Source organism: Crassostrea angulata, chromosome 6 (assembly GCF_025612915.1).
Source record: "Crassostrea angulata isolate pt1a10 chromosome 6, ASM2561291v2, whole genome shotgun sequence".
NCBI lineage: Eukaryota > Metazoa > Mollusca > Bivalvia > Ostreida > Ostreidae > Magallana > Magallana angulata.
Genome location: NC_069116.1, coordinates 6,126,374 through 6,152,408, shown reverse-complemented (window position 1 = coordinate 6,152,408; position 26,035 = coordinate 6,126,374). Strand labels below are relative to the sequence as shown.

Sequence of the window (26,035 nt, the reverse complement as noted above, 5' to 3'; positions counted from 1 at the left end):
ATAACATTCGCAGGGGTGTATATACCGGTTGAGAAAGTTACGGTCGGTTGCTTTCCGATCGAGGCATTCAGGTTGCACGTACTCCTAAATGCATGAACAACACATTGTGGTAAAATGTTTGTAATAAAGAATAAAGTAAACAACAATTAATGAAATACAAAGTATTTATTCTTTGAAAAAATTTCTAAGGTATCCGTATTATTTTGCACAGACAGAGCTGCCTTACTTCGCATGCACATCGAACACGTGTGTCGTTCATACAGAGTGCATAACGTCCCCATCTTTTTGAAAACCCCGGCGGCACTACATCATACACAGTAGCAAAATGATAATAAATCCAAGAAAGTAACAACGTAATATTGTTTCCATCCGTTTCAACAAAAACGCTCAGTTTCTAAAATCCATGCGATCATTGACATTGCTCGATCTGTCACAGTGTGTGGTTTGCGCATGTGCGATGTTATAACATACACAGGAAAACTGTCTACAATTATCGAAGAATTTTTTAATTATCTGTGCCTGGATTTCAGTCTGTCTTGTTTCGTCATTTATTGGATATTCCTTGCCAGTGCAGTGGTTGTCATATTTTTTGTTCAAAACGCGTTTCTACACGTCTTTTGGTCCAAGGTGACGTGTTCGGGTGTATGAAATACCTGAATGCGGTGAAGCATGAATAGTACATTGATCAGAACAATAGAAATCGACAACTAATATGGCGGTAGCCGGAGATAAAAGGGAAATGATGCGTATTTATGAATTCATGTCAGCTTTAAACAGTCAATTTGACAAACAGCAAACAACAAAATATAAGTGAGAACAAACGAAAAATAAATGGAATAATGGAATAAATGGAATCAAAATTTGGTACCGGATATTATTTATGTACAAAAACGATAAACTGTTGCAGTTAAACAGTTCAGCTGTTTGAATGGCACTATGAAAAATATATTTAAACTAAAAAAAAGTAGCTCATATGCAATCATGTACAATCTTGAATTTAGCTACATTTTTGTTATAAGAGGAACTTCAGTCTCTATATGTCAAGTCAAAGGAATGGGGATATTCAATTGTAAGTTGCTTATTGGCTGTATAAAAATCATAATGCAGACAAACAAAGAAATAATGATAAACATTTTAGATACACAACCACACATATAACAAATGGAATTTTCACGCAAATAATGGTTGAATAGGTCAGCATTGCTTGCATTATTTATAAACTGACAATGTATAGTATCTTTTCTGTTTCAAAAGTTTGGCTTTATAAAGATATGCTTGGTTTGTTTTTTTTAAATGAAAACACAGTTTTTGAAATTCAATTTTAAGAGATAATTATTTCCATAATTTTATGGTTGAAGGTAAAAACTGTTCATGTAGGCAGTTTTTTTTTATCTGAGATAAAACAAATTTAAAATCATACTGTCTTAGTAATTGTTTTGAGGTATAATTAAATCCGGTAGATATCTGGGGCAAGATATACCATTAGACCATTTTTAGATAGAGCGAGTTTGTAAACCTTTCTTCTATCTGATCAATTCCCTATTTATCATATACTAGTAACGCAGAACTGGGTGAGTGAATTCTTAGACCTGTTATAATCCTTGTAGCAGATACTTGAATATCTTCTAAAACTTTAACTTACTTAGTATACCCAAACCGTTTCAGGAATAGAATAAATATGTTAACTTAAACCTTCATCATATTGGAGATTTACACTTTTAACATATCTCATCCTCCTGTACAGTTTTGAGTCCATGGTCCATTTATACAAAACGTTGATTTAAGCTGAACACAATTCGTTAAAGGCATTGTTCGCCATTTTTTTCTTTCATCGCCGCTATCCCTACAACCCCTATGTACATAAAATTTCCGCATTTGACGTCATCAATACGACGTCATTTATTAAACCCGTTCTTTAAAAAAGCAATTTTGGAGAAAATGAAAATATGAAAGACATTAAAAGCAGATTTTCATTATAAGGGATGGTGGGGGGGGGGGGGGGGACGCAAATTTCCGTGTACCTCCAGTTGGCATTGGCTTGTAAATAACAATGATTCTTCAATTTTGTTTATGTATTATATTTTTAAAAATTAAGAAGATCTGTTTAGTTGCTATTGAAATATTAACTTAAAAATCCCAATTTTGACCTTTTATTCTAAATCAGAAAATGCAGAGCATAATAGTTTGTATTATTTAGAGAAAAGGGTCAACCAAATTTTTAAGCATGTGCAAGATTATCCGGTTCCCTATTTCCACATTTTCTGGGTCGAAATGTTTAAGTTTAATTAAAAAAGATTTTAAAACGCCAAGGTCACGGCACACTCAGGTCATAAGCAATCTCTGTGTGAAATAATAACCTCCTTTTCCAAATAGTGACCTTCACTCTGCCCAATTTACCTTGGGGCAAATCATGGAACATCCTCAGGTCATAAGCTATCTTTGTGTGAAGAACTTCTAATGTTTCTACATATGATAAAAAAGATATGGACCTGACACGAAATAGCAGACAGACGAAAAGACGAACGAACAAGGTGATTCATATATAGGCCCCCCTCCCCCTCCAAAAAAAAAACCACCAAACAAAAACGTTTGCGGGGGTATAACTAATGCTTGATAATAAGGTAATGGATATAATATTTTAAATATACATTTCCATTTTTATAATGAAAAACCTGAACTGTGTAGTCAAATGAAACATCAAATTTTACCGCTTCGTAATGGCGACTTCTGGTATCTGATAACGTTTCTGCTGTTAAAATTAACTGTTCACTTGACTTTGACGAAGGGATATGTTTTCACAGAGACTCATTGGTTTACCTTATAGACCTTAATCCGAAAATTCAGTGCCCGACAAAAATTGTCCAAATGGTTATTAGAAATTCCAAGCACCGACGAACATTGGGCATTACGTACCTTCTTTTAAATACCTCTATTAGGAATAAGATTAAATAAGGAAATAGATGTGCAATAGTATTCTTAATTCTATTTAACTCGAAAATATTGCACATCGAGTTGAAATGATTTGAAAGGATTGACGTTCATTGGAGATTCAGAGGACTCCTTCACATTTTTTAAAACAGTAAAATTTCAAACATATTAGCTTCTGACACGATTATATCGAATACTGATCTAGGACTTCGCACCTGAATACCCTCGAAATTTTCAAAATTCGATTGCATGTTAGACTTCTTTTTCCCCCAATTATACTTTGGATACCATGGATAGCAAGGAGAAAAAAAATATTTAGCACACAAACCTAGACTAGAATAAACGAAGGAAAAACCACAACGCAATATAGAACCAAGCAATTTTATGACATTCAACATCGCTGTCAATTAAAAGATCAGTTGCACGATACATATGCATGTAATAAAGTTTGTAAAATATTGTACATATAATCGATACTTTGACTTGAATTCCGAGATTTTTGAAGATTGAAACGGCAGTTTTATTTACTAAAATGAGTTTCAACCCTATATGCATTCTAGGCTAAATTACTTCGATTGCTTTCTGTGAAATATGTTTAACAGCAGATAAGTTCGTTTAATCAAATATATTGAAGAAGATAAAAATGGACATACATTTAAATGTTACATTCAATTACAACTAATTATTTAAAAAACAAAACAACATTACTAATACTACATTGAGGTTTACAGCACCAAATTGATATTGAATATGAACAGTTGTTTGTGGACACCATGGTCAACAATAACACATCTACTGGTATAAAAAAGAATCACCTACTGTAGCTCATTTTCGTAGCACAATTTATATGAATTGGAGCTTTAGAGGCACCTTTTACTTAAGCAGTTTATTACGTCAACCTGTTCTCACCATGTAACTGATACCTCAAATTTACTACAACTATGAAAGTTCATTATAGTTCTAGATCAATCAAGGTCATCGTCACTCACATCATCATATTTTTGGTTTTCTTCTATTTTCAGTTCGCCATTAGCTATCATGGTTTCCAAATCTTCAGACTCGTCTAATTGTTGTTTATCTTCACATACATTTTCTCTCTTCACTTTTTTAGCACTTGGTTCAAGTTCATCATCAACATTTCTTTCTTCGTTTTCCAACCCAAGTGTTTTTGATACTGCATCGAACTTTTCGTCTGGTATGTAATTTAAATCAATTACACACACCTCGCATTTATTCAACAATTTTTCAAAGTCCTCCGGATCCATTGCAAAAATGTCCATAAGTTTCACGTTTGGTTCGAAATCCACAATCATTGCTTTAGCATCAAATTCATGACCGATATGACAACTACTGTCACTTTCTTTAACCACGTCAACTGCTTTTCCTGGATGAGAGCGTTTGATGTGATTTGTTATCCCACTTGCCCTATACTGTGAAAAGTTGCAGTACGGACAGGAAAATGGGCGTGTTGCAAAATGATATTCCATGTGAGATTTGAAGTCATCATCATCGACAGCAAGATAAGAGCAATAGCCGCATTTCAATCTCGACTCTATCTGTGTTCCTGGAACAAGATGTTTGAAGCCATTATGGCTTGCCAAATGTTGTCGATAGTGATACAGCCCATTAGCCTTGTGATTACAGTAGTTACAGCTGTACACAAGTTTACCTGATTCTTTTGATGCTTCTGGAAAAAAAGAGTATCAATGATAATCAAATAGAACTTTTGATGGTAAATATCACAAGATCTCGTTTTTATGAATTTACATTTTATACATACCTGTTCCTTCTTGATCTCTTTTTCTTTTGCGAAAAACTGTTGCCCGACTTTCATTTAAGCAACGTGTTTCCCTTGCCATGTTAGGCATATTTTTCTTAGGTTTCTGCTTGGATTTAGATGAATGTGTCCTAATTTCATAATTTCGAAACTTCAAATTTCCCATACGTTGCCTTAAATCAACAACATGAACAGCTTTGCCTGGATGAAGCTTCACTATATGGTTTGCAATTTTTGATCTGTCAAGTAAAAATATTTGAAAATCTACATGTTTTCGGGAAATATGAAATTGATTTCCTCTAAATATACAATATATATTGTAAACTTACCTAGGATAGCCTTGGAAATCACAATAAGGACACTTGAAAACATGTGGTACATGATGATAAAAGTGAGTAACCATAGTTTTGTTCACAGTGCTTTGGTAAGGACAGATGCTGCATTTGTAGATAGTTTTCTGTCGACGGTCGTCGAATTCCACCTTGTAATTGTGACATGGACTAAACATATTCTTCAAATCACCCCGAGGTTCTCCATCTTCCTCCTCAGATTCTTCTTCTTCTTCTGGCTCTTCCTCTTCATCATCCTTTTCTTCTTCCTCATCTTCATCCGATTCATGTCCTTCTTTTTTCATTTTCCTGCTTGGTACGATTCTCTCAGATGTAGATGTTTGATTCTTTCCCAAAGATGCATTCAGCTGTGATTTCCTTGACAGTGTTTGATATCTGCTCGACTCCAAAATGTCTGATATTTCTTTTTCCAGTTTTAGGTTCTTGCGAAACGTAAAATCAGTCATAGGTTTACCTGGGTGAATTTTTGAAATGTGGCTTTTGATATTCTTTGGTATCCTGCATTTGAAAACACAGTGGTTGCACTGATACGGCTTGTAATTGTAATGGGTGTAAATGTGTTTTTTAAGCGAACATCTTCTTGAGATTTTCCCACATTTTGGACATCTATACAAAATAACTAAACGCTGATCAAGTCCTTTTTCTTCAATTGTTTTCTGTGAAACAGCTTTGATCTTGATATCTTCCAATTTTGTTTGGTTGTGAAAGAGTCTTGCATGCCTAAATATCAGAGAAGGAAGATGTGCAGCATATTCTTCGCACTCCCCACATAACATCTTCTTGCCATGGTGTTTGTTTACAAAATGGTCTCTAAATGTTCTTAACTCAAAGAAAGTTTCATTGCACTCAGGGCAGTCTATACTTTGTTCTTCATTTTCCTCGCTCCACATTTTCATTTCATTTGATAGGGGTTTTGATATCGGGGATTTGATTAGTGGCTTAACTTTCAACGAAAATAGTTTTGACTTTTTCTCAGCCTTCACCGGTGACTTTGGTTCATCATTTGGATTAACTGTTATTATTTTTTCACTTAAAGGCAAATCAGTTGATGTTGCTGATTTGTGACATTGTTTTAAATGATCTGCTATTTCATCCTTTTTAATGGTCATATATTCACATTCAGAACAACCTTTCAGAGGTGTACAGCACTTAGCATTTATATGCTTAGACATGCTTGATTTCCTTTCAGAAACCAATCCACAATCAAAGCACTGGAAAGACACAGACTGTTCAGGCGTCATGGCAACTTTTTCCTCCTTGACTTTCTGACTTTCAAGAGGTTTCTTGGGAGAGTTATTTACTTCTGTGTATATCTTAAATCTTATTCTCTCCCGTGGATGACAGTTTCTCAAGTGGTTTTTGATACTTCGACTACATTTTGCCCTAAATGAACAAACTGGACAACCGAATTTTTTAAAAATAGAATGGGTGAATGTATGGCGAACGCAGTTTGCTCGGGAATTCGTTAAGTATGGACAGTTTGAACATTTCCATAAATCACCCTTTTTTAAAACCGTTGCAATGGCCCCACTCAATTCTCTTTCTTTGATTGTCTCTTCACTACCGAATTCAGTAGTGTTCCTTGTGTCATTTGTTCCTGCATTCTTAAGAACTGTTATTGGATAGGTATGTTTTCGAACTTTTCCATTTATAGCACAAAGCACAGGTTTGGCATCTTTGGCAAGTTGATGTACTTCCTTAACATGGTCTTTGATTACTTTTTCTTTGTCGCTTCTAAACTTCCTTGTTTTGCAAGCAGAACAACGCCATAAAGGACGTTTACATTTTGTTTCCCGTATGTGTTTATAAATTTTACCTTTTCCTTTAAACGTTGTTTTGCAAAGAAGACATTTGTATACTGATCTAAATCCAACAACTACCTTCTTCCCTTTTTTGTCACTACCTTCAATTACTTGAGTGTCTGTCTCAGGTTCCCTTTTCACTATAACATCATCAACATTTTCTTCAACGTCATCTCTTATTGTAGACTTATTCTGCAAGTCATTATCAGGGGCATTCAAAATTTGTTCCTTAATAGGAGGGGCAATATACTGAGCATCTACTTCCAGATTGGTTTTGTCGTATGCCACAAAAACTTTGTTACCTTTGTGTTTCATATGAATGTGCTTGCATACGTCAGATTTGTAGTGAGACCGCTTGTCACAGTATGGACACACAAACCTTTTTAAGGAACAATGTGTCATGGCATGCCTGACCAAAATGTAGGACTGGATAGCTTGTTGATTGCAAACAATGCACTTGTAGCTAGAACCAAAAGGAATGACACACTCTGGTAGTTTGTTTTTCTCTGGAGTTGATGTCAATTTTGGTTGATTCAGAATGATTGAACTTTGTATATTTGTCAAGACAGTAGGAGAGTTGATGTTCTGCTCAACGTAAGGAGAAAAAGCTTTCTGGTCAAGTACATTAGGTTTTATATCCGGAAGAGAAGAGTCAGGTTCTCCCCAATGTTGCTTCGCTTTCAATGCATGAATCGCTCTATTGATATCATCTTCTATGATTTCCATTGTAACACGTGTGTGCTTTATTGGTTTGCGATGCATTTTCTGTATGTGTGAAACCATTGAAGATATTTCAAGTTCTCCATTTTCACAATAGCTGCACTTGTAAAAAGAAACATCCATGTGGTCCAAAATGTGCTTGTGAAGACTATATTTGTCCTCAAACACATCTTTACACATCACACATTGGAACATCGGCTCATCTTCCTCCTTTGTAAAGCAAGGTTGTAATTTTTTGTGAAGAATGTCACCACCCAGAAAGTATGAATGTGACTGTTTAATACTTTTAGCTCCACTTGTAGACTTCATGGCCACCTGTTTTCTTTTTGGAACTGGGAAATCATGGTCATCATAAGTTTCTTCTTCACTTTCAGAATTAATCTCCCTTTTGCGTTTACTACTTTCGTTGTCAGAGGAATGTTTTCTTTTTCCAAACTGAAATTTTACAAGTTCTCTTGTTGTTCTTTCTTGAGGATTTGCATCTTTTTTCTGCATTTTTTTCATTTTTGGCTCCAAATGTTGGTGACTTTTAATATGACGCAACAGGTCAAGCCTTGTTTTGGTTTTAAACGGACACTCGCTACATGATATGAAGTCTTTGAAAACATTTCCTGGAGGAATGTAAAATGGTTTTTTTGGACCAGAGTATTGTTTGACTTTCTGTTGTTTCACTTCATCAGCTGGTGATGAATTTGTAACTAGTAAATGTATTCTTGTGTGTTCAATCAAGCTAGCCAAATTGTCACAACTAAAGGAACAGCAATCACAATGATGTTTGTCAATTGAAAGAGGTTTCACTTTCACCCCATGCTTTGACATGTGTGCTACATATTCCTTTCTAGACTTGTACAAGTTCTGGCAAATTTCACAGGCGTACACTGTTACCGAAACTCTCAACATTCTAGTTCTGTAACCTTGTCTCGGGTCAAATCCTTTGTGACTTTTTTGAAGATGAAATTTGATCTTGTCAGAGACATTAGTTTGGTAATTACACAGCTCACACATAAACATTTTAATTTCATGGTCACCTTCATGAAGATTGATATGTTTTTCAAATTTCATAATTGAATCACTTGAAGTAGGACAGACAGGACAACAGAAAGGCCTACTTCTGTCATTCCCCCTGGCATGTTGGACTCTATGTTTCTTTAAAAGTAAATTACTTCCAGCAAGATAAGAACACCTGTTACATCGTATTAATGCTCCAATTCCAAGTTTGTAACCCGTTTTTTCATTAGTCTGTCCGTCTCCAGCAATGGAAACGACATCTAAATATGGACTATCTCTTTCTGAGCAATGATATTCTGATTCGTTTTGTTGATTTGTTACATTTTCCTCTTCAATACTGTCGTTCTTTTCAACTTTAATATTGTCCAATTCAACTGGTAAGTCATCCACTCTATTCAGTAATCCCTTTCTCTCTTCTGATAATGGCCCAGGAGAGACAGCTTTGGCTTTTGGGGCCAAGAATGAATTCATTTCTCTTTCTTGGCATACAAGTTGTGCTGTGACAGTTATCTGTCTTGGTTTCCCTGGATGAGATGTTGAAATATGTTTCAAAATAACCCTTCTATTTGGATCACGCATGGTACAATAAGGACACAATACAAATTGCAATTTGTTAGTTTCACAGTGGTTAATAAGTCCATTTATTTTTTCAAACACCTCTTGACATGAGGAACACTTATATGAATTCAACGCTGGATGTACCGTTTCCAAGTGTTCATTAAAATGTTTCAAGATATTTGACGCAAATTTGCAACCGTCTGCACATTTAAACAACAATCCTGATTGGTTTTTTGCATGGCAAGATATGTGTCGAAAATGGCATTCTTCCGTGAAGCTTTTATGACCACAATGTGCACATTTGAATTCTTTTGCTCCTGAATGTATATGAGAAATATGCTCCCTAAATTCAGTTGAAGTGGACACTGCAAATCCACAGCTCTCAAATCCACACTGGTAAAATTTCAAAGAAATTCCTTTGTTTTCTTCAGTCTTTGGTGATTCTTTATCTTTTCCATTAGATGAATCACTCTGTTCATCTATTTTATTTGATGAATCACTGTTTTCTCTCAAATTTGAAGAAGTGGATCCCTCAGAGAAATTAAGGTCCAATTCAGTATTTTCAGAAACAGATTGTGGATATTTTTCAAATCTACTGTTGCTATCCTCACTAGATGCAATATTGCCTGCAATTTCAGATTCAGTGCCTTTTTTATTTTCTGCTACCAAATCATTAATTTCTTCTACTTCTCCTACATTGCTCTCTCTATCAGGCGATAGCTCCCTAAACATTTCTTTCTCTGGAATCATTTCATTTTCTTTTCCTTCAATTACAGGATTCATATCATCAATGTATTTTGCACTCTCATTTGTATCCTTTGTTTCTGTAGCTGTAAAGTCTGAAAAATTATCAGATTCTCTCAAACTGAATGTACTTGTTATTCTAATTTGAAGATCATTTGCACTGGCATTCAAATCCAATTCTTCATTACTTGCTGAAGCTGGCTGTTGCTTTGAAACATCTTCCTCTTCATCAGAACTGAGGACAATCTGCTCTGGTATGGTATTTTTGGATTCTAATGGTGTTTTCTGTTTTTTCTCGGCCTCAGCAGCTGCACATTTTAAATTATCCATTATTTTTGTAACAATATTGCATTGCACGTTTTGCTTGTATATTTGATGTTCTTGAACTGCACACATATTTTTTATGTGCATATGCTCCCATATGTGCTTTACAAAGTTTTCCTCAAAATCTGATTTGTAACTGCATGTATGACAAAAATATACAGATCCAGTTTTTTTGAAGATCAGCTGATTTTCAGGTTTTGTTGCACTCTCACCATGGTTAACTGTAAGTTTTATAATAGCAGATTTTCCATTAGCATCCCCAGCTGAAGAATCCACTTGCTGCTTCAATTTTAAACTGACAGGTTGCATGCCAATCATGTTAACGGTTGTTGGAATGGTATTCCTGGTTTGGCTTAATTGGTTATTGCTATTGATTTGGGCAGTACTTGTTGTTAATGAACTTCCAGTATTAACAACAATTACTCTTTGAGCTTGGGTGCCTGCAGTTGCAGAAATTGGTTTTGGGGGTGCTGGGCTGATATTAACAAACTGCGACTTTGAGACTGGCAAAATTTGGGACCCTGCTTGTCCTGCTTTTATCTGAAATGGTCCAGCAAGGACGCCCCTTGTTTGAATTTGCTGAACTGGAACAAGAATCATTGGCTGTGACTGACTACTAACAGTACATAGGACTGGACCTTGGACAGCTGCTTGTCCAGGAAATGTTAGTGGCTGAGCAAGAACTGCTTGGTGGACTGAAGACGCTATTACTGGCATGCTTGAACTGGAAACTGATCCTGCAAGTGAAAATATAGGAGCATTTGCACGTGCTGAAAATGTTTTTGGTTGAATTGAACTTACACTCTGTGTAAATTTAGGAATACTTGGAACTGATAAAATGGTAGTTGTGTTGGGCTTAGTGGTTATCTGAGATCCATTATCCTGTCCAAATTTAAACTGTCTGTTCTTTGCAATTTTGGAATTATATGCTTCAACAGTAACTGGTAATGACCCTTCAGATCCTACTGTTGTAATGGAAAAGTTTTGAGCAGGTTTTTCCTTCTGATCAATCATGGGCAACAATGCTTTCTTTTCAACCTTTCTTCCAATAAAGGTTACTTCCTTTTTACTATGCAGCTCTTCAATAATTTTGTTAATTTTCTTTGATCCTCTTAAGCCACACTTCACCACTTTGTTGGAATGTACTTGTTTAACATGTTTTTCTATTTCCTTCTTTGAATCATATGTGACCATACAAGTGAGACAAATGTAAGGGTCTGAAAGAATATGAAAGGCAACATGCTCTTCGAATTTCTTTTTTTGAGCTGACATGAAAAGACAATTTTTGCATCCATATTTGTTGTTACTTGAATACACCAGGAAAATTTCTTCTTTTTTGGTATTTTTTCTTGAGCAAGATGACATATGGGTTTCAAGCAATTCCTTCTGATCAGTTGTGAACAGACAATAAGAACATCTATCTAATCCAACTGTAGACCAGGCTGCTTCCGTTGTTGATCCTTTTTGTGATGAATCTATCTGTGATTCAGTTCCAGCCAATGATGCCTTGCTATTGTCTGATATGACTACAGGTTTACTTGATGAATTCACAAATTCTTGTAATAGAGTTTGTATTTCTTCAACACCATCCTCAAAAACACTTTGGTTATCCCTTCGCTCAGGTTCTTTCTGCTTAACAGCATCAGTATTGACATCATTAGAATTCCGAACAAGATTTTCTCCATGTATAGAATCAGTATTCTCCTGTATATCTACAGCTTCAGGCAATTTTTGTTCCTTAGATTCCTCTATCAATTTCCCTAATTGATTATATTTTTCTTCCTTTGCCTCTGCAGAACTTAGATCGACATTCTTTTTTCCTACACTATTTTCTACATTTGATTCATAACTATTCTCTTGGATATCAATCACTAGGTTTTCTGATTCCTCACAATCTAGATCTACAGTATCATTTTGACTTTCTGGTTTTGTAGTTTTATCTTCAATCTAAAGCATAAACAAACAAAAAACATGTAATATTCATCACACAAACCTTCACTATACTTGGTAAGTTATCCAACACATCAGTTATAATATGAAACTGTACAAATCTTTCCTATAAGATCTATCTTTGATAATTTATATATAATCTAAAGATTAAAATGCAAAAGATTCACACATGACATAATAGAATTTGTGTAAAGATTTCACAAGTTTTGTCAAGTACACTGCCATAACAAGCTAGAATCTCAAACTTATTTAAATCTGCTTAAGGTTCTATCCGATCATCAGCCTCAAAGTATTTTTTTATTCTAAAAATGTTACTTATTCTTTCAAATTTAAGAATGAACCAGATTAAAAAGAAATTTTTTGAGGGTATCTATTCATTTTACAAAATTATAGCAATTTTGGCCATGCTGAATATAATGGAATAAATAATATGAGATCGAATTAGAAAAAAAGGTTGAACTGTTGCAATGTTGGCTCGAACCCATTTACCTCTAGGTAATAGGTCTCCGTGGAGCAACTAAGCCAACAACTTTGTTGCAGGGCTTAACATAATATAATCACTTAAGATTAATTAAATTTGTCTACATTAAAGGCCAATTTATGGTAAGGATAAAAAAATTCTGGATAATTTGGAGTTATTAAACATTCTGAGGATTGGAGATTGTTATAATATGCAGCATATTCAACAATCAAATTCATTCTAATAAGATTTCAGTCTTCTTCAAACTATTGATAACCTTGAAACAATTGTTTAAAATAGACACAATGTGTTTACGAAAAATTGGACAGTTACCTGCAAGGAAAGATTCTTTAAATATTTCAAATTCTCACTATTTCACTCCAGGTTTTGGCTTATTCTGACATACTTACTCTAGTAAAGAAAATAGGTTTTGAAAAAAACCTATGCATTTAAGATATGAAAAAAGATTTAGTTGTATACTAAACAATAGTTTAAAGTGACATACCTGCTCAAGTAATTTTATTTTGTCCCCAACTGAATGTGTTGTTTCATTTTCAATGGTGTCAGATTGGTTTCCTATTAAGTAGATAAGGTTACTATAACGTCCCTTAAAGATAAACATAACATTCAATTTCCTGAAGATTTACTATTCAAAAAATATTGGTGACATCTTCATGATAAGAGAGTCCTTGATGGAAGGCTACATGTGTGGGGGACCACATAGATGTATAAAACCATCAACATTAACAAGAAATATTTAAGTTTTTCACAAACAACATATATCAACATCAAAAGAGATCAATTCCAGTGTCAGATTAATTTTCTATTAAAATAGATAAGGAAATTATACGGTACCATTCAGGTCAAACATAACACTTGTCTGCATATACTGTTGAAAATCTACCATAAACAAATATTTTTAACCTTGCACACTTACTTAAACTGTCAGGGTTTATTTATAGTTGATTGTAATTCATTTATGAAAACATGAATGTTTATAAATGGCACTTACAACCAAATATTTTTATTAAAATGCAAATGAATAAAATAACATTGAGAGATGCAAGGATTTAATATAGAAAGGCTTAATCATATAGAAGCAGTGGTTGAGATTGCCAACTTTTATTTGACATAAAACTGATATTTCCAAATATATTTTTTATATGATAAATTTCATATGGATTTAATTACTTACTTTTATCCTCATTGTCAGTATCTTCTGGTAATTTATCCTGTTTTTCTAAATCTACTTCAGTATTGTCATTATTGACTTGTTTAGAGGAAGACTTTTTAGGTGTCTCATTTGATGTTTCCTCAGAAGCAGAAAGTATCTTGCTAGTCTCTACAGTTTCTTCTTCCTTCACTTCTTGCTTGTCTCTCTCTTTGGTAGATCCATTTTCCTTCCCAACTTGGTTCATTGTCTCTGAAGAAGCTTCATCCAACATCCTAACTTGGATCTCTGTTTCTTCTTTACTACCTTCCTTCTCTTCTTCTAGATCATTTGAATTTTCTGATGTTCCTTCCTCCCTCTCCTGTAAGTTATTTGTACTGTCTAAAGTTTCTCCCTCTTTTCTTTCTTGGTTGTCTGTTTCCATTGTAGTCCCATCCTCCATTTTTTCTTGGCTATCAGTTACTTTAATTACTCCTTCCTTTTCCTTTTCTTTGCTGCCAATCTCTTCATTTGTTCTATCCTCCTTTTCAACTTCTTTGTCTATTGCTTCTGTGGTTCCTTCCTCATTTGTTACTAGTACTGGGTTGTCTGTCTCATTTGTAACATGAATCAAATCATCATGTTTGTTGACTACATCAGAAGGTAGGTCTTCATCAGATAAATTGGTGTTGTCTTTGGTATTCTTAAACTTCTGGTTGCTTTCTTTTGAACACTGTCTGGCCCCTAAAGTACAGACTTTTTTCAGACTTAACACACTTTGTTGTGAAATTGATTTATCATTCACTTTTTTGGAATCTTCATTGATTGGACAAGTCTGATGTTGAACCTCTTCACCACTGGTTGAACTTTCTACTAGCAAGTCTTCAAATATGTTTCTTGAATTTATTCTCTCCAATTTTCCAAAGCTATTTTCTTTTGGTGAGGGAGGATGCATGCTTGGAACATTGTTGTCATCATCCATATAATTATGAGTAGAATTCTCTACTGAATTTGAGTTAGCATTTGTTTCATTAATTTGGACAAAATTTTGTCCATCCACTTCATCTTGAGAGGCTTCCATCATCAATCTGAAAAATGACACCATCTTAATTAATGTAAGGACAAACAATAAATATATATATTATTATAACAGTAACACGGATTGAAATTAACTTCTTTTTTTTCGCTCGCAAATTTTAGCAAGCGGATTTTTTTTACTCGCAAAATTAAACTTTCACTAGCATTTTTTCTTCTAATAGTTATAATGTGAATAATCTTCATTAAAAACCTTCTGTTGTAAATACTGTAAATGTCTTTAATTCTATGTGTCTTGCTATAGTATCTGTGTTAGTACCTTTTACTAAGTTTTAAAACTCTTACCACTTTATGCACCGATTAAAAATTAATGCATGTGTTTACATGTTTAGTAGCTTTGGTAGGGTCGCAGAGGGGTACTAGTATTAAAGAAATAAACAGCAATTTAAAAGGTCACCGGGATATGAAGTTGGTTGGTCACATGATCAAATCCTGTGAAGCCAAAAAGCTTCTCAATAGATTTGATCCAACTTGATATCCTGGTAAACTTTTTAACATTATTGTTTATTACTTATATTTACGTTTGAAAAAGACAAATCGTTCAAAAATTTTATGTTTACAATAATTGAAGCGACAAGCAATAAGTGCATGCGGTTATCATTGTGACATCACGAAAATGTTCATACAGAATTGAAAGTTTTTGCTATTCTAAAGGTTCATATATGGTAGCATATTTGCAATTGTATATATTAAAAGATGAAACAAATCCTAATATATAATGAATAGTATTAAATCATACATAATATTCATACTTTTCATTTTTAACTGACATTAAAAACACTTTGATTTTGATAAGCAGGTGTGATCTAAGGCCCCGATCATGCACACATCCATTAATAACATCTGTTATGCCAACCCTACACAGATAATGTGAATACACAGATTAATATACTTGGTTGTTTAATGATTACCGTAAATTTGTCTTGTCGCCCACACTACAACAATTTTCAAATGACAAAAATGGTACTATCTTTACACAGAAAATATCAAATTGTTTCTTGTTCAAAAAATTAGCTCTCAGGTATGTAGCATTGTTTTCCAAGTGGGGAGGGCCAACCTCATCCAAAAATTCTTGATTCAAAAATTCAAAGGCCTGTACAACCACAAAGGCGTCAAGCTGAAATTTTCTGTAAACAATAAACTTAAATAACATTCAGTGAATTTTTACACCTTACTGTATTCATTTACACTTGCAAGCTTTTTCACCCCGTCTTGATTTACCCAGATGCAGTTGTGTTAACAGAGATTTTCTTTGCAACATTGAATTTGCCCAGTCTTCAATTCGCCCTCTGACAACGAGGGCGAAAGAGGCGACAATAAACCAGGGGCGAATATTCCCTGTATTCAGTAATTCCCTTTAAAAGAGAGCATGGGCCTTTATTAATTGGCCCAGTGGTTTTGGAGAAGAAGTTGAAAATGTAAAAAGTTTACACAGACAGACAGACAGATGGATGGACACCAGACAAAAAATAAAAAAACTTATTTTTTTTATAAACCGCTTAAAATATGATACAGTTGTGCTTATATAAAATCCATTTATCCTCCCAATTACCGTATTTTTCGGAAATTAGGTCGATACTTTTTGGACCTTCGTTGTTTTTTTTTGGAAAATTTGATATGAAATTTTGCAAAGATTTATACAACCCTCCAATAAAATCTTGAGTGTTTACTATAATACTGCTTGAATTCTGTGTAAAATCGTCTGGATTTTAATCAATATAATGTAGTAATTTGTCATTTAAACAAATTAAATGTGAAAAAATTTATTTCTTCTTACATTTCTTACTTAGATCGCTGACTGAATCATCTTTCAAACATTATTCCATGCTGTCATGCATTTTGATCGTGTGCTTAAGATAAACGGGAAATTGATTTCGTGTGGTAAAAGTAAAATGAGAACCGTACAAAGGTTAATTACGGGGGGAAATATCGTCGGGTAGAAATAAAAAAAAAATGATTTGTTTTTATAATAGAATACATGTTCAAGTTTTTTCTGTATATTCAAAATAAAACTCTAGATGAAATCTTAGCCAGGTGTCTCTGAAATCAGTCTGGGTAGCGCTTTCTTTGTTTATACACAGTTGAACTCTCGGCACGTGCTATTCATGCCCAAAGGGTTCGATTAGATCAGGGGTTGACTCGTGTGTATATACACAGTAAAAAGTCACACCGAGACACAGGGTTGCATGTGCTACCGTAGTCATGCCTCCAGGCTAGGTTACTATCTCCCGGTTAACACCAGCAAGGAAGTCATAAAAACGATCTTAAATTATCCCGGCCTTACTGAATTAATTGGTTTGAAAATGTTCATGCAATTTCAGAAATGTTCTTATGATGTTTTTAAGAAATGCATTTTATTTCCCTTTTGTTTAAAACTGAAATAAGATTTAAAGGCTACTATATGATAATGTTATTAGTTTAAACCATTTATTCATTTAAACTAGCGGTAATTTTTCGTCCAATTCTTCGAAGTCGACCTATTTATACTTTTTTATATTTTTTTGCCAAAAAACGGCCTCCTTCACCCATTAAACCGTATCGACTTAATTTTCGAAAAATATGGTAGTCTGCCCTGGGTTACATAGATCAGAAGAAATCCACTAAAAAAGCTGTAAATTAACTAACATAATGAATGATACATCAAAAAGAAGAATGAATACATTATTTGTATAAGAATATGGACAGGAATATTAAAAAACAAGACTGGCAGTGCCAAGTCTGGTCGTGCCAATGCAGATATTGTTGTGATATATTTTCCAATAGGCAACTGTATAAATGTTTATGTGTGAAATCAGAGCGTGCACTAGACTTGAGAGTGTCAAAATATGGACATTGGGAATGCATCATTGTGCAGGACTTGTGTGAATGTTATGGATCATTCTCTGCAAACTGTGAACTTTTGTCCAAGCCCATCTGTGCTTCAAGTAATCAAACTGCAATACATGTTTATTTACAATGCAGCAGATATATTGGTTTAGGCTTTTAAAAATAATGATTTGTGTCAGCTTTCATGCTCAAACAAGAGGCCAATAGGCCTTAAGGGTCACCTGAAAACCATAGCCCATACACAAAATTGTCGAGGAGTCGCATAAATGTGTTTAATTGAGTTTTATTATGGAGTATCAATAACCCATCTCCTGTAACTTTTGATCACTTAATAAGTACCGAGAGTTTTGTGAAAGTGACCAAAATGTGTGCATCTTGGATTTATTTCAATCTGTCACAGGTGAAATCTTTAATTAAAACTCATCTGTAAAATTATTTTATTTATATCATTTAATTACTTCGTCCCCCCAACAGAGATTCAACATACATAATCTTACAACCAAAAAAGGTGCATTAATAAAAATCCTCCCCCAATCTGCATCTACTGCTTTAGATAAATCGCCATAAGATATTTTTTCTTTTTTTATTTGTGTCAATTTCTCCAAACAAGAGGTCAATTGGCCTTAACGGTCACCTGAGTGGCATATAACCCATACACAAACTTGTCGAGGAGTCTCATATATGCATTTAATTAGGTTTCATTCTGGAGTAGAAAAATTATAAATTCTGCCTGCTCCAAACTTTTAAACGATTCAGACGAAATTAATAATACTTAACACAATAACAGAGGAGATAATTATGAATCAATTCATAAAATGTAATCAGTATGTGTCATCGGCCAATTTTTGGCAAAACAACTTTAAAGATTTCTCAAACTCAAACCCTTATATTTTCACTAGACGTTAGCCTGACGTCATCTTTTCTTCACGTCAGAGAACCCAAAATTTGAAATGCATCTATTGACATGACTAGGTGACAAACACATTTTAGAGCATGTAAATACTAGTTAGACAATATTGTGAATGTTATCAAATGCACAAATGCAAAATGAATAATGTGAGGCTGCAAAGATATAGAAAATTGCTATATTTGTTTTTATGACTCTCTGAATCAATGCAAAAAAAAAATAATTGCCAGACAACTTCTGACATAATAAGTTTGTAATCATAAAAAAAAATTAGCTCAAGCCAAAAGAATTTTAAAAATTTTATTGGTAGTTAAAATTAAGGAAGTTATAATTGTAAAAAAAAGAAAAGTTAATGCATATACGGTTCAGTTAATTTACTTGTCTATTTTAAAACATGATTTTAAATGGAAGAGTTCCAACGCACACTCATACTTTATAGAACAAAATGTGACATTGAATGTATGTGACATCTTTAAGTTTTCAGCACCTGATAATTATAAATGTTTGTATAAACAGTAATTTAAGCTTTTTGAAAAATTTTCTTTCATGCTTCTGAATATCTCATTTGTCATTTTAAAAAATATGTATGAGTTAACTAGGACGGTCAACTCTATACGTCGATTCCTATTGTGACATCAGCAAACCCTCGAGCTACGTTAATTTAATTTAACAAAGCAATTCACACTCGACAAGATCTTAGTTAACATATTGTAAGGGTAGGATAATAAACAAAAAAATCAAAGATACTTGCGGTAAGGTCTCAGATAGAACCATTTTAACAAGAGCTTAAACTTTGTGTAGTTGTGTCAAACAGCAATGTGACGTAGGCCTGTCTATTTCATTGCTGGCCACTCAGTCAGGCTCTTTGAAATCAACAAGATTTCTCTGGCTTTTGAGCTAAGACTACGCAATCTGTGTATATTTTGCTTGAAACCATGTCATTTTTTACTTGTTTTGGCGCAACCAATAGATAGGTACGCCCTACTGAAAGTCTAAAGTCTTGTTAAAATGGCTCTAGATATTCAACGACAGCTATGATTTCCAATTTATTCTTCAATGAAGAACTTTTTTTTAATTTGATTTATAAAAACTTTTTATACAGCAATTAACTTGATCAAACATTCTGCGGAACAAAATACTAAATAAAATACAACTTGGCTATAGCCTTACATTTACAAATTAAAGAAATTAAAAGTAATGGGCAGACATTCAGGAAAATTTTCTCTAGTATGCATAAAATATCGATATATTGCAAACCAACTTTTATTCACAAGTGAGAATTTTTTGCGAGGTTCGCGAGAGCATCGTCGTCGCGAATATTTCTTGCCCCAAACCAGCCCTTGTCGTATGGCTGTTATAACAACACAAGTCTTTATTAGGCTTACTTGGAAAATTAGTCGTGGCAAACCAGTGTGTGTCAGTAAATCACAGAATAATGTTGTTACAAATTAAAGTTGGTTTACTGTAAATCAGGTTTGGCCGGGAAATACCAGTGCTGGGAATTACCGTTGGTAAATACCGGTATTTCCCGTCCCGGTTAATACTACTGTTTTCCACTTAACTGGGAAATACTGGGAAATACAAATTTATAATCTTTATTTCTTTAGTTTGTTCAATGTAAAACTTATGTTTATGATAAAAGATATTAACAGTAAGCATCAAAAACCAATTTATTATACTTCCCCATTTCACTGTCAGTTTATAAATCTTAAATTCACCAGATTACATATTCCAAAAGATTTCTATAGCTGCTAATGTACAAATTTTAGTCCAGTTTTTTAACTTCAAGTTTTGTGTTTTACAGATTTATAATTCAAAGCACAAAATAAACTGTTATAATTAGTGTAGGTGTTGCAAGTAAAAATTCAATAATCACACATGTTGTTTAATAAATAATTACACTTGACAGTTTTGTGCTCCTGTTTTGGGGAGATATATACTATGAGTGGGGCTAATTGGCTTCTTCTTAGGTGTGTTGCATACTGAGGTAGTGACACAGTCACACTTTATTTTTCACAATTTTCTTGCCCCATTTTAATATTCACCAAATAACCAGAAAATGGAACCTTTGATATCATGTTTATGATAACTGTGTAGATGCATCTATACCTGATTAAAGCCTTAAAAACAAATTACAATGGTATATGAATGAACCATGTTTTGAGTATTCATAAGATATAACCAATGCATTACTGACCAGTCAAAACTTGTTAAAATCAAAGAACATTATAGAATGTCATTGCTGACAAGGTGTACTATTGTCTACATCCCTACAGATTTAATTAAGACTTATGTCTTAAGTATGAAGTACTATAATATGTAGTTGTACTTTATTTCCCAGTATTTCCCTGGAAATACCAGTAATTCCCGGGAATTACCAGTATTTCCAACCGTCCTGGGAAATATGAGTATTTCCCGATTTTTTGCCAACCCTGCTGTAAATTTGTCATTTTTTAAAGTATTTTTGTTTTTTTACTATTATATAAGCCAAATATGAACCTGTGAATATTTGTTTAGACCAGTAAATATTTTTTAATCATCAGTCCACTTGATCAGTGAATTTTTTTTTCTTCAAAAACTCTGAAATCGATACAAAGGGAAAAGCCCAAGATTTTTTCATTGACATTTTATCTATTTATACCTTTAACAATTAATTAACAAATCTCTTATGAAGATATATAATTGGAAAGGTTCACATTTTCTCTCCATTATGAAATACTCGTGAACCTAACACAATTTTTCAACATTATTATCCAGGTACTATTATTGTCATTTACAACGCATTCTTGAACACTTTCTATTTTTGGTTGGGTATTGAAATAAAAAGTGGTAGAGAAGGCATTTCAACACAGAAATGCAGACTTTTTTCATTCTAGTAGATGAAAGTTGTTAGGACGCAAAGGTATTTATGAGTATCAAAATATTAAAGGCCGAGGTTTTTAACAGGTCAGTTTACCTCAGGTAAGTTCAGGTGGGGGTGGAGCCTCTATTGAAAGAGGTGTGGAGCTCCGAGGGAAACACGCTCGCTTGTGTATATATGTCTATATACACGAGGTTATAAAATGCTCTCAACAATATGTGACCATTGTACCGTACTCAAATACTAATGCATTTATACAACATATTACATTTGTATTACTTCTCAGATCAGCTGCTAAAGAGCACCAGATGTGCAACAGTTGTTTGTACTTGTTCCCTTTCCAGTTTCAGCTCGTGATGAAATTTCTCAAAGAAATATGATAACTAACGTTATATATTGTGGACGCAATATTTGATTTAATTTATTTCTAAATACTCAATTTTTCACAAACATCTTTATTAATAAAAGAAGTTTTTTTGGATGATTGGCGCCACATAAATTTGATAAACTGCAGGTATAAATCAGGGCATTTGGTGTGGTGCATAAACCAAGTTCGAGTCAATTTTTAATTCCTATCTTTCAATTTTCAAAAGCAGAAAATTTAATCTCTGTCTTTTTCTTTTTTTCATAGTGCTAAAAGACATAGCATTTTCATCATGGTATGCATCAGAAGACAAAAGTTAATTGCACGATCGTCGCAAGCGCTAGACAAAGGGCGAGTAAACAAATGTTAATCATTTTCTAACATCCAATCTCGGGCCTAAATTCAGTTGATTGACAGGGTTACACTGGCCAGGTTAATTTAAAGGGGGTGCTTATTTTCTTGGTCTTTAAGCAAAACATGATGGAATCAGAAACTTGGGACAAAGTATTGAAATAAAATTGAACAACATATAGGGCTCGACATTAACGCTTGTCCGGTACCAGTTAAAACAAGCATTCTAAGAGTATTGCATAAGCAATACACGTCCCCTACCGGTTTGTAGAAATTTGTGAAAACAATGCACTGTTATTCTTACCGTCTCAACAGACCAACCCGATAACGAACCCGATTGTAATAATACAAAAAACCTGTCGATTAAATTTACAACACAATGCTTGATACTATTTTACAGAACTTATTTGTTTGTTAGAAACAATAAAAGGAATGGTCCAAGTAATGCACGATATTATTACTGACAACATACTTTCCTTGTTTATTTGATACACACCGAGCCCGATAACGAACCCGAACATTAAAAAATTGGAAAATAAAAAATTAATTTTCTTGAAAATATGTCAACCAGACGCTACAAAAGTGTAAACTTGATCTGTAGTTTGATATTTTGAAGCTGCTCAGCAAGTTTCATATCATTCGTCCAACGCATAAAGAAAAAAACAGTGGAAAACTGAAGTGGGACAGACAGACAGACGGACGGACGGACGGATTGACTGACGCAGAGGTAAGCTATAGTCCCCTCCGGTGAAACCGGTAGGGGACTAAAAATGTACGGACAAGTGAATATTGCTTGCCACTTGTCCAACTGGACAAGTGCATTTTTATGTAAAGAAATCTCCAACATTTTAAAAAGTAAAGAAAGTTTTGTGATAAGTTTATCCGTAGTCCCGTTATAAGTTTATCGATTAGTTATTTTGAATTTCGATCCCGACTTCAAATTGAAATGCAATTGAGTTACTCTTGATCGGGATTGAAGTTCACTAATTACAAACAACTTTCAATATTGAACTGTAAAGGTGTGGATCTTAGTTCTTACACAGTACCAAACACACGTTATCAAAAAGAAAGGAAGAACAGGTAGCAAAGATAACCTTAAAGGATTATGGAAAGAAATGTAATTTATATTAGGTTTCATTCATCATTGATAGACTATGATGACTTTCCATGTTTAGTTTAAAAAACAGATGAGAAATCAATTTTAAGAGTTACATGTATTTTAAAACCCGATGCTAAATTTAAAATGTCTTGTAATTTGCCATGACAAAGCTACAGCTGACAAATCATGTTTAATGTTATATGGAACCAATACATTTAGGAAAGACACTTTTAGTTTCCATTTAAGAAGTCAGGTTATTAATTATGGCAAGAATAATCAATAAATGACTTTATTTTAGTAATACAGAACTGTAGTTTTCAAGTTGACAATATTTGATCTTTAATACTGAAATTTTTTTGGACAAGTGAAGTTGAAGTTCGGACAAGTAAATATCTTGGTCAATTGTCCGAATGGACAGGTAGGAAAAAAAGTTAATGTAGAGCCCTGACATACTGAGCAAGACAGCCTTTAATGTGGAATAACACATCATCACAAAATGGCTGACCTCTGATCGAAACGACAATTCATTTTTGTTAAAAGGATTTTACCAACGGCAACATGTGACTTACTTTTTTGCGAAGTTGATAAAAATTGAAATTTTTAGATATTCATTTTTTTTTCTTCCCAAATTGCATATTTTTCACTTATTTGACATATGAACTGTTTATTTAACATTATATCTTTCATAATCAAATAGTTTACAAACTATTTCGAAGTGTGTTATTCCACCTTAATTTACATTTCTGCATTAAAAATTAGACACACTGTAAACAAACACTTCATCAGGATGTAGACTTAATTGTTAGAATTATAAACAACCGATTTTATCAAATGCGCATGTCACATTATATATATACATATATAGTAATAGATCTAGTCACGTGATTAGTCACGTCGAAAACGAGGCCGACGAATAAGTAACTGAAGTACAGTAGTTGGCCATAAGTATGTTCCCAAAATGGCAGCCATAACATTTTTTTTTTCTGTAGGGCAGATTTTAAAAGGAAATAAAGCATATTTTTCTTTGATGGCCAGATTTTAAAAATGTGCCCTATGATTCTCCGACTTTTTTTCTTCTTTTGCTGAGTTTAATTTTGGAGTTATTCCCCTTTGGTAAACATTTATCGTCTGCACAACAACATGGCGACGAATGACTAAAAACGTATGGGAAGACAGAAACAAGTCGTAATACAGATGTCAGATATGGGATTGATACATAAATAAAACTGGAAGGATCAACGGAATAAACAGCCGAAACTGTTATGTAAAGTTTAAAAATACGGAAGACCGGAATAATGGTAAAATCGTAACTCGATCTGAAAGTTGTAAGATTAGGTACTCACGAGATGACTGAATTCCATTTCAAAGTCCCCAGAACCAACCAAAAACATGCTTTCAAAAATCAAACTGCTTGATTTACAGCAAGACCAAAGTATAATGGGATGAATAAAATTGTAAGTAGACTTCTTCTCATATGTAATTGTTCGTCACTTCACAAATCGCCAAAAGTTTATTTAAAAAAGATAACCAGACTTCTAGGCCCAATTAAACAGAGCAGACTGACAGCATCAACACATACTTTGGCTTACGTTCTGTTAAGACATTATTATCATTGAAATTATGTGAAAAATGCTAATACGGTTACAAAGGTCAAAAAACGAAATCCGAATTTTCCGTGACCTAGAAAATGTTGTAGTTGACATTTCGAGTAGTCTCACTTTATATTGATTGCGAGCCTTTACATCGTTAAACGAGGAAAATTGCAAGAATATTTCATATCCTAGGATATAATACAAAGTAATGTATATGTTTGCTTAGTCATTTTACTTTGTTGTTAAAAGTAGTTAGTCAAAAAACTTCAGGCGATGACGAGATCTACGTTAACGTCGACCATTTTGGGAACATACTTATGGCCAACTACTGTATATGTACCATTCAAGGAATCTTAAAGCCATAATCGAGTTTAATCTCAAAATGAACTATTCTCCCGATGGTACAATGTCTGGTTAATTTATCTTCGATGAATCCGGACCGCCATTTTACCTCGTGTTGACAATGATGTTTTCGAAACAAGAATAACTCGTCAGTCATCCTCATACACTTTAAATATATCAATTATGAATCAGCCCTTCCCATCTCGAAAAATATTATGTGACGATATTCAAATAAAAACAACTTACCCTCTAAAAGCTAATCAATAAAACCCTGTCCACAACTCCAACTACTTTTCGACGCCATTGCGGAATCAGATGAACACAGCCTCGTTTTAATTTCCCGATAATAGTTAGTCACGTGATACTTACGTCACAATCTCTTATCCAGTGCGCTGGGGTAGAAGGAAGTGAAATGAATAACATTTATTTACATGAATTGTAATAAACGGCGTATATAGTGGCATTATATATAATTTGTACTTACATATGTAGGAATATTTTGCAGTCTAAATTTCAGTGCCTTCTACATGTACGTGGGTTAATATTGGAATGAAATATATAAAAAAAACCCTGAGTAGATCAATCAGAAGGCTCGCTTGTAGCGATAGTGTATGGAGTGACTGTGTGTGGAGTAAAAGGCCGCCCTTTCATTGATCGATGCAGACGACAATTCTCGAGTCGGCAATGCTATCTCCGGCTGACCCACACTCTACACCTTGAAGCTGTTGTAAACAAATGTTTACCGATGAAGCCTATTTTTAGAGTTGGCGATCATACGCTCCGTCGATTTTGTTAATGTAGGACGGCCAAAGTTAATCTCAATTGGTA

General features: G+C 33.8%; 1 protein-coding gene across 1 annotated transcript; it reads right to left on the bottom strand.

Moving 5' to 3' along the window:
- Positions 1-3,293: 3,293 nt before the first annotated feature.
- On the bottom strand, positions 3,294-25,554 carry LOC128187219 (uncharacterized). Its single transcript, XM_052857495.1, has 6 exons — positions 25,454-25,554; positions 13,817-14,859; positions 13,127-13,197; positions 5,035-12,158; positions 4,709-4,944; positions 3,294-4,615 (listed from the first exon to the last, which is right to left on the bottom strand). The coding sequence occupies exons 2-6, from the start codon at positions 14,853-14,855 to the stop codon at positions 3,894-3,896; spliced, it is 9,192 nt and encodes a 3,063-aa protein (XP_052713455.1). The 5' UTR covers positions 14,856-14,859; positions 25,454-25,554; the 3' UTR covers positions 3,294-3,893.
- Between the last annotated feature and the right edge of the window lie 481 nt (positions 25,555-26,035).

Bases quoted from the DNA above. Each gene is read 5' to 3' on its own strand.
- LOC128187219 (XM_052857495.1), bottom strand. From the start codon at position 14,855: ATGATGGAAGCCTCTCAAGATGAAGTGGATGGACAAAATTTTGTCCAA. The intron at 13,198-13,816 runs GTAAGTAATTAA...TCTACTTAATAG, and splicing joins TACTGACAATGAGGATAAAA to GAAACCAATCTGACACCATT. The intron at 4,945-5,034 runs GTAAGTTTACAA...TTTACTTGACAG, and splicing joins GATTTCCAAGGCTATCCTAG to ATCAAAAATTGCAAACCATA.